The sequence below is a fragment of the Pristiophorus japonicus genome, chromosome 20 (genome assembly GCF_044704955.1).
Source record: "Pristiophorus japonicus isolate sPriJap1 chromosome 20, sPriJap1.hap1, whole genome shotgun sequence".
Taxonomy (NCBI): Eukaryota; Metazoa; Chordata; class Chondrichthyes; family Pristiophoridae; genus Pristiophorus; species Pristiophorus japonicus.
This window is the reverse complement of record NC_091996.1, coordinates 58,912,660-58,922,748: the sequence shown is the minus strand read 5'-3', so window position 1 is coordinate 58,922,748 and position 10,089 is coordinate 58,912,660. Positions and strand designations below refer to the sequence as shown.

The window sequence follows — 10,089 nt, the reverse complement described above, 5'->3', positions numbered from 1 at the left end:
AGGGGCTTAGCAGCTTTGAAAGTGGATAAATCCTCAGGCCCAGATGAAATGTATCCCAGGCTGTTAAGAGAAGCAAAAGAGGAAATAGCAGAGGCTCTGACCATCATTTTCCAATTCTCTCTGGCTACAGGTGCAGTGCCAGAGGACTGGAGGACTGTTAATGTTGTACCTTTGTTTAAAAAGGGAGAAAGGGATAGACTGAGTAACTACAGGCCAGTCAGCCTAACCTCTGTGGTGGGAAAATTATTGAGAAAAATCCTGAGGGACAGGATAAATTGGATGGGCTGGGGTTGTTTTCTTTGTAACAGAGGAGGCTGAGGGAGATCTTATTGAGGTGTATACAACTATGAGAGGCCTAGATAGGGTGGAGAGGAAGGACCTATTTCCCTTCGCAGAGAGGTCAACAACCAGGGGACATAGCTTTAAAGTAAATAGTAGGCAGTTTAGAGGGGATTTGAGGGAAAAAGATTTCACCCAGAGGGTGGTCTGGAACTCATTGCCTAAAAGGGTGGTCAAGGCAAATACTCTCACCACATTTTAAAAGTACCTGGATATGCACGGACCAAGAGTTGGAAAGTGGGATTAGTCTGGGGAGCTCTTTGTCAGCCGCCACGGACACAATGGGCTGAAATGGCCTCCTTCCGTGCTGTAAATTTCTATGATTCTATGCTGTTTGCTTGCTGTGTGTAAATTGGCTGCCACAGTTCCCTACATTACAACAGTGACTACATTTTAAAAGTACTTAATTGGTGCTTTGTGACATCTTGAGGTTATAAAAGGCACTATATAAATGTAAGTTCTTTCTTTACTGCACTGGTGTGGGACTTGTCATCTCAACCATTGGACTCCAAGACTAAAGTGTGATCACAAACACCCACTAACAGCTGCTGCAAATGCTGCTCCTATAATAACCTCTTCAATTGTTCTAAAAAGTACAAGGGTAGTTAAACATCATAGGATTAAAACCACTTTGTAAATTCAAGCAAAATTGAAACTGAAACTATCCTTTAGCATTTGAGGGCAGGAGTTGAACTAACCCTCTGAGAAATGGCTTATGTTATTTTATTGGATCAGTACTTGGCCTCCATCAGTTTTTAATACAACTCGACACAAAGCAATTTTTCAGAATGACGACCAAGACCTTTAGGAAGAGGCAGCTCGAGTGACACTGGGTTAATTTTTAAAAGGACTTTGCCCTCGTATGAGCCGCTTTACAAATAATCGCAAATAATCATGGCTGATTGGAACGTCACCATGGACTGGTGGGATTGAAGTTTGACTCCTTCCTTGATGCTGCTGGATTGACAATCTCTGCCCACAGGCTGTGGCAAATCGCCTGCTCACAAGGCATGGGGAAAAAAAATTCATTCATAGTGAATGACCCCCTCCCCTTTCCACTTGCCTGCCCTTGTACATCAACTCAAATTAAAGGTAAAAGCTTGGGCGCAAGTTGTCCACAAGTTCTCCTTGGCAGACTTGCTACACCGTCTGGGAAAACAATAGGAAAAATATTATGGGGCAACATTCTCTCAAATATTCGGTCAACTTGGTATTGCTTTAAACATAATTGTATGTATGTCTATGTGTGTGTCTATACACATATTCTCTTTGTCTCCAATGGCAACTGGTCATTATTCCGCTATTCACACCCTATCTGGACCAACCTTTTTCTAACTCCTGTCATTACCATTTCAATTCGGCCCATCATCTCTTTTGTCTCTCTAATCTCTCCTGCCTTCCACCCTATCACAGACCTTCCCTTTTGTTCTTTCTTCCCCTCCCCCTTTCAGTGCTTGTTAAGAATGTGCTCTTTTCGAACATTCGCCAGTTCTGACGAAGGGTCTGTTTTTCTCTCCACAGATGCTGTTTGACCCGCTGAGATTTCCAGCATTTTCTGTTTATATTAAAGATATATAAAACACACTAAACATATATAAAAACACACACGAAAATATTCAGTTAACTTGGTATGGTTTTAAACATATATATATATATATATATACACGTGTACACACATAATATATAAGACACACCAAACAAATATATATGCATGCTAAATCTTTTATATTGTTTTATATATATATATATAAACAATATTTGGAGGCAACGTTTCTTCAATAATATCCTGTCAACTTGGTTTACTTTAAACCTAATTATAAGTATGTATATGTATGTGTGTGTATATAAACGAAATATTTGATCAGATTACACATCTACTCTCAAATCCGATATTTTACCGTTTCCATGAACCTTGTGTTGAACTCTTATGAACAAATCATTTGCTAAATATAACATGAGAGCTCACCACAATTTGGGAGAAGAGAAACTATGAGCCAATCCCTCTCACGCCCTGTTAAGTTTCTGAGTAGCAGTGTGGTGTAAACTGTACAGTGAGCCAAAAAACAAATATTGGTGACTTTCACCCTAAAGAGCAGGAGATAGCGCTCCGGTTCTGGATTTTAAGACAGAGCGAGAGAGCAAATTCTACTGATCCAATAGGTATAGAGAGAGCAGGCTTCCTGAGCTGCTGCTGAAGGCTTTCAGTCTTTCTCCGAACTTGCTGGGTGTGGTCTGAGGGAAGTGTTTAAGGAGCCAAGTACCCAAGATCGGGACTTACTGTCAACCTTGGCTGCTGAGCTGGCGTGAGCATATTACAGAAGGACTGCAGGGAAAGGATGGCCGCGGATCTCAAGATCGAGCTGTTCATTAAGGTAAGGCTAGATCTCGACTGAGGGGAACATCAGTTTCTGGAAATATCGAAGTCTTAAGTAAAATGTTATTTTAATAGTATGTTTACGCTAAATGATTTATTTTAACCCCATCCGCTGTTTAGACTGAACATTTAAGTCTCTGTATAAATGAAGTTTGAAAAGTGTAGGAATAATTAAACTAGCTCTGAACTGATGTCAACTTTCTTTTGGTCAGCACTGAAGCTAATCCATTCAATTTGTGTGCTCTGGGAGTGATATTCTTCACTCTGAGATTTGGATTTCGAGTATATGAGAACAGCCAAGGATTCAAAGGCGGTGTCCGCCCATCAAATCTCCAGTAACCTGGCTCTGCCTTTCGATATAGTGTAGCTCATGTTGCTCCTACTTTGATTGTCCAAATACTTCCCTTTCTAAAGATTTTTTTCCGAATATACATATTTTCAATTTGCTTTTCACTCATTTAAATGTATGTCCCCTCCTCCCCTGTCTTAATTTGAAGTAATGTTCTCAGTTTATTTAATCTATACCATTTAGTATTTAGCTTGAAGAGGTTCCCACCCTTAACTGCATTCTTTGTAAACAATTCAGCGTGCGTTTCCTTCATTTTTTCCCTATAGACTTTCTTTAAGTTTGGAATCAGTTCTGTTGCTGCCCGCTGCTCTATATGTTATTCCACTTGTTTTTCTTAAACTTGCTCCACCACATAGTCTAAATGTTGATAGACATGCCTTTAGCACTGTTCCTAGGACCCTTTCTCAGTCTCTCTCAATTTAATCCTACTCATTCTCTAGTTAAGATGTACATTTACACTTTATCGTGTTTAATTTGCCATGTTTCTGTCCAGTTGCATAGCCAGTCTACTGTAAATCCTTTTTCTTGCATCCTCTGCCTCCACTGTTTTCCTTGTTTTAATGGTTGGTTTTGACACCCATGCTAATATCTTGGTGTACAGATAAAATATATAGTTACAGGTTGGAATCTAATCAAGAGGTTCAGATTACTTTCATATGCAGAATAAATAATAGATCCTGGGACTATGTTACAGGCTGGACCTTTAGCAGAATTTAAATAGGTTAGGTATGGAATAATGGATATACTGGAATGAGTTACAGGCTGGGATCTATCAAAGGCTTCTTTTTACTGTAAAAGGGAAGCTTGAGTGGTTTTAGGATTAGATTGCTCTGCAAGGTTTCTTAATTACAGGCACTGTTCATTTTATGAGTGATATTTAATGCCAACACCATCTGTTCAGATAGTGATAGTCAGTGTGCCTCCTGTCATTTACACCTGTTATTATGCACACTAAAAAATTAATGTTGCCATCATTATTGTAAGCTTATTGAGAAATAACTTTTGATTCCTGAGAAATTCCGCAAATCCATATAGTTTGCAAAATGGACATTACTCTCCTCAAGGTATCAAGTCGTCAATGAATTGCAGCAAAATGCAATCCGCCTCCCTGTTTTTGGGTTACAATTGCAAAGACAACAAGCACCAGAAATGAAGGGAGAGCAGCTTTACCTTCAAAAAATGTGATCAGAATAAAATATCTTGGAGCTGGAAAGTGTAAATACAGAATATGACTCATAATATAAAAGTTGCAAATGATAAATAGTACAGATTGCCGAGGTGGAACTGATGACAGCAGATTACAATGCAGAAAGTGCGTATTCACCATTAATTTTAACCAGTTGTAGCTACTGTTACATCAGCATAGACTATTGGGGCAAAATACAGTCTTTACCGTTACTTTGTGTCCCTACCACCGCTGGTTTCTGTTTTACTTGTTCTTTCTGCTTTCAGTGTTCTCACTTGCTGATCCCGGTCTTTCTCTTGGTCTCTAAACCTGTACAGGTACTTCTATGCTGATCTGCCCATTACCTTTGATGCATTCCTTGACTTTTGCTTCATTGACCTTCTCCAACTTTTGACGATTATGCCAGCCTTTCCTTCATTTATTTATGCTTGACGCTCGGAGTGTGAGATATTGATCCCTAATGACTTCAGACCCTGCGACTACTGTGCAAGTCTTGGACAGGTTAGATGTAGGAAGAATATTCCCGATGTTGGGGAAGTCCAGAACCAGGAGTCACAGTCTAAGGATAAGGAGGAAGTCATTTAGGTCCGAGATGAGGAGAAATTTCTTTACTCAGAGAATTGTGAACCTGCGGAATTCTCTACCACAGAAAGTTGTTGATGCCAGTTCGTTAGATATATTCAAAAGGGAGTTAGATGTGGCCCTTACGGCTAAAGGGATCAAGGGATATGGAGAGAAAGCAGGAATGGGGTACTGAAGTTGCATGATCAACCATGAGGGAACTGATCAACTGAGGGAATGATCAGCCATGATCATATTGAATGTTGGTGTAGGCTCGAAGGGCCGAATGGCCTACTCCTGCACCTATTTTCTATGTCTCTATGTTTTCTGTGCTTCTGACCATGCCCGGGTCCCTTTAGCCCTTTTCTGTCTATGACTGTTCCAAGTAGACTTGTCACTTGACTTATCCTCTTGGTATATCCGGGTTGCTCTCAAGACTGATCCTGTTGTTTAACTGCCTGACATCTGCAGGATCATACGGCCGCTTGATAGCAACTGCAACCAAATTTTGGTTTTGTTTGAAAAGGACTTGGATGAGAATTCCCTCTTTAACACTTTATGAGCAATATTAATGTGGCGATCCTTTGCAAAAAAATTTGGAAGTTTAATTCTAATTATATTTTTGTCTTGCCCATGTTTTCAATCCTGCTCCCACAATCAGTCCCATAATGTATTTTTCAAGAGATTTACAAAAGGAAAGGGAGGGTTCTGGAGAGTTTTTAGAGAGATACAAAATAAAAATAACAGCTGGACTTACAAGTCCAGATGTTGCATTTTCTAGCACCACCAACCTTTTCCATGTTTCATTTAATATAAAAGTAAATGAAAGATGCAGCTGACAACAGATGATATTTATTGTTTCTGTTGCTCTGCGCTCTCCAATTTATAAAAATTCAGATCTCCTTAGTTTGATGAGCCTGAAGCTTTTAAAAGCGAAATTGCAGTTTTGTTTTCCATATTTACAAAAGGATATACTTGCTTTGGAGGCAGTGCAGAGAAGGTTCACTAGGTTGATTCCAGAGATGACGGGGTTGACTTATGAGAAAAGGTTGAGGAGGTTGGGCCTATACACATTGGAATTCAGAAGAATGAGAGGTGATCTTATTGAAATGTATAAAATTATGAGGGGGCTTGACAAGGTGGATGCAGAGATGATGTTTCCATTGATGGGGGAGACTAGAACTAAAGGGCATGATCTTAGAATAAGGGGCCGCCCATTTAAAATTGAGATGAGGAGAAATTTCTTCTCTGAGGATTGTAAATCTGTGGAATTCGCTGCCTCAGAGAGCTGTAGAAGCTGGGACATTGAATAAATTTAAGACAGAAATAGACAGTTTCTTAAACGATAAGGGGATTAAGGGGTTATGGGGAGCGGGCAGGGAAATGGACCTGAGTCCATATTCGAATCAGCCATGATCGTATTAAAGGGCGGAGCAGGTTCGAAGGGCCATATGGCCTACCCCTGCTCCCATTTCTTATGTTCTTATGTAGAAGATTCTGAAGGGGATTGACAGGATAGATACTGAGTGGCAGTTTCCCCTGGCTGGAGTGTCTGGAACTAGGGGACATTGTCTTAGGATAAGGGGCCAGCCATTTTGGATTGAGATGAGGAGGAATTTCTTCACAGAGGGTTTGGAGTTCTCTACCCCAGAGGGCTGTGGTTGTTGAGTCAATGAGTACATTCAAGGTTGAGATTGAGAGATTTTTGGACTCTACAGGAATCAAGGGATATGGGGATCAGGCGGGAAAGTGGAGTTCAGGTCGAAAATCAGCCATGACCTTATTGAATGGTGAAGCAGGCTTGACGGTACATTTGGCCTATGCCTGCTCCTATTTCTTATGTTCAAAAGAGGGCTTTTGAGGACTTAAATGGCTAAATAGATGAGAAGCAGCAGTCAGTACCTAAAGGACTTGTCTCAAAGCGAATTATTACAGGGCTGTTCATCTAGGATGTTCTGTATTTTTTTTATAACAAAACAAATTTAGTGTGAGAACCCTCTGGAGTTCTCATTTAGATTGCACTATACAAAAAGCAAAAGGATAGAGATATATTCTTGTCAATTTTAGGTAGAGTAGAAGAAGTCAGGTATCACAACATCATTTGGCTTAATAATTAATACAATAGCATTATAACATTCAGTATCAGGACCCCGTTATGATCATGGACTCGGCTCCACATCCCTGCCCACTCCGCACAACCCTTTGCTCCCTAATCGCTCAAAAATCTGTCTATCTCCGCCTTAAATATATTCAATGACTCAGCCTCCACAGCTCTCTGGGGCAGAGAATTCCACAGACTCAACCCACTGAGAGAAGAAATTCCTCCTCATCTCAGTTTTAAATGGGTGGCCCCTTATTCTGATACTATGTCCCCGAGTTTTAGTTTCGCCTATGAGTGGAAATATCCTCTCTGCATCCACCTTGTTGAGCCCCCTCATTATCTTATATGTTTCAATCAGATAATTTCTCCTTCTTCTGAATTCCAATGAGTAGAGGCCCAACCTCCTCAACCTATCTTCATAAGTCAACACCCTCATCTCCGGAATCAATCTCGTGAATCTTCTCTGAACAGCCTTCAATGCAAGTATATCCTTCCTTAAATATGGAGACCAAAACTGCATGCAGTACTCCAGGTATGGCCTCACCAATACCCTGTACAGTTGTAGCAGGACTTCTCTGCTTTTATACTCTATCCCTCTTGCAATAAAGGCCAACATTCCATTTGTCTTCCTGATTACTTGCTGTACCTGTATACTCACTTTTTGTCCTTTACTCTGCCTCACCCGTGTACCTTAATCATCCCAAACTCTTGATTTAGAAGTTCTTAATGACATTAGTGCACAAGTGTTTCACTATCCAGCATTAATGTCCCTCTCCTTAAGGATTATTACCTTTTCCATTTCCCATTGTTCCTTGTCTCTTGTCTTGGCGAGACTGCTGATCATTATTTAAGCAATGGATAATTGCAGACTTGTCCCCACCACTTGTTTGAGTTTTCCCAACTTGATTTCACTTGGGCCCATTACCGTCAACAGAAGGTTCAGGAGAGTTTTATCACATCTGTTTGGGCAGGATTCAAATCCAGATCCCACAGTTAAAAATGTCTCATGCCAGTGTGTTGTCCAATTTCTTCTCTAATTAGCTTCCTAGTTGATGTTATTTCAGAGGCAATGGAAGCACATCCAACTTTCTACAAAAGCAATACTCACGTCTCACCTAAAACTGATCAATGTACATCTATTTGATTCTCGTTTCTTTCCTTTCTCCTTTAAAGTTGGTTGTACAGGGATTTTAAATGATTTTAATCCTACTCGCTCAGCAGAAACCTGGTGGGTGGGCATTTAAAATCGGCCTGGCTCTTTCCTGTCTGAAAGCCACCATGATCGCAGAGTCTGTAATTTTAACCTGCTCTTCTGAGCAGGCAGCCAGGACATGTGCCTGGAGTCAACAGGGTCCTTCTTTCCATATGCATGTTGCCGCCTAGTGACATCATTGAGACCCAACTGTAATTTTAACTCTGGCCTGAGTGAGGTATCCACCTGGAGTTAAAATTAGGGCCAATTTCTCGTCAAGAAGTGAACTAATCATGGATAACTGGCTTCTAATCTTTACCGAGTGCAATGAGCTGGTGTCAGATCTTTTATATGAGCACAGTAACCGTGACAGTAGTGTGGAATGTAGAACTGTAGAGTGAGGTAGAGCCAAATTCCTGGGACATTGGAACCAGTTCTGGGGGAAGTGGGACCTGTACAAAAGAGACAGTCTGCACTTGGGCAGGACTGGAACTGATATCCTAGGGATAACATTTGCTAATGCAGTTCGGGAGTGTTTAAACTAATATGACAGGGGGATGGGAACCTATGCAGCGAGATAGGGCGAAGTAATATGGAGGCAGAAACAGATGGTAGAAAGGTAAAAAGCAATAGTGGAAGGCCGAGTAAACAAAGGCAAGAAACAAAAAGGGCCACACTACATCATAATTCTAAAAGGACAAAGGGTGTTTAAAAAAAAAAAGCCTGAAGGCTTTGTGTCTTAATGCAAGGAGTATCCGTAATAAGGTGGATGAATGAACTGCAAATAGATGTTAATGGATATGATGTGATTGGGATTACAGAGACGTGGCTCCAGGATGATCAGGGCTGGGAACTCAACATCCATGGGTATTCAACATTCAGGAGGTGGAGTAGCATTGCTGGTTAAAGAGGAGATTAATGCAATAGTTAGGAAGGACATTAGCTTGGATGAATTGGAATCTATATGGGTAGAGCTGCAGAACATCAAAGGGCAAAAAACGTTAGTGGGAGTTGTGTACAGACCTCCAAACAGTAGTAGTGATGTTGGGGAGGGCATCAAACAGGAAATTAGGGGTGCATGCAATAAAGGTGCAGCACTTATCATGGGCGACTTTAATATGCATATAGATTGGGCTAACCAAACTGGAAGCAATACGGTGGAGGAGGATTTCCTGGAGTGCAGAAAGGAGGTTTTCTAGACCAATATGTCGAGGAATCAACTAGGGGGGAGGCCATCTTAGACTGGGTGTTGTGTAATGAGAGAGGATTAATTAGCAATCTCGTTGTGCGCGGCCCCTTGGGGAAGAGTGACCATAATATGGTCAAATTCTACATTATGAATGGAGAATGAAACAGTTAATTCAGAGACCATGGTCCAGAACTTAAAGAAGGGTAACTTTGAAGGTATGAGGTGTGAATTGGCTAGGATAGATTGGCGAATGATACTTAAGGGGTTGACTGTGGATGGGCAATGGCAGACATTAGAGACCGCATGGATGAACTACAACAATTGTACATCCCTGTCTTGTAAAAATAAAAAAGGGAAGGTGGCTCAACCGTGGCTATCAAGGGAAATCAGGGATAGTATTAAAGCCAAGGAAGTGGCATACAAATTGGCCAGAAATAGCAGTGAACCTGGGGACTGGGAGAAATTTAGAACTTAGCAGAGGAGGACAAAGGGTTTGATTAGGGCAGGGAAAATAGAGTACGAGAGGAAGCTTGCAGGCAACATTAAGACAGACTGCAAAAGTTTCTATAGATATGTAAAAAGAAAAAGGTTAGTAAAGACAAACGTAGGTCCCCTGCAGTCAGAATCAGGGGAAGTCATAATGGGGAACAAAGAAATGGCAGACCAATTGAAAAAGTACTTTGGTTCGGTATTCACTAAGGAGGACACAAACAACCTTCCGGATAAAAAAGGGGTCAGAGGGTCTAGTAAGGAGGAACTGAGGGAAATCCTTATTAGTCGGGAAATTGTGTTGGGGAA

The 10,089-nt window shown here is 41.0% G+C and overlaps 1 protein-coding gene across 1 annotated transcript in view; it reads left to right on the top strand.

Annotated features, from left to right (window-relative positions):
* The first annotated feature begins 2,587 nt into the window (after positions 1-2,587).
* Positions 2,588-10,089, top strand: part of LOC139232937 (chloride intracellular channel protein 5-like) — a 36,587-nt gene continuing 29,085 nt past the window's right edge. Inside the window, exon 1 of the mRNA XM_070863429.1 lies at positions 2,588-2,711. Coding sequence (XP_070719530.1) covers positions 2,676-2,711 — 36 coding nt within the window. The 5' untranslated portion in view covers positions 2,588-2,675. The remainder of the gene's footprint in view (positions 2,712-10,089) is intronic.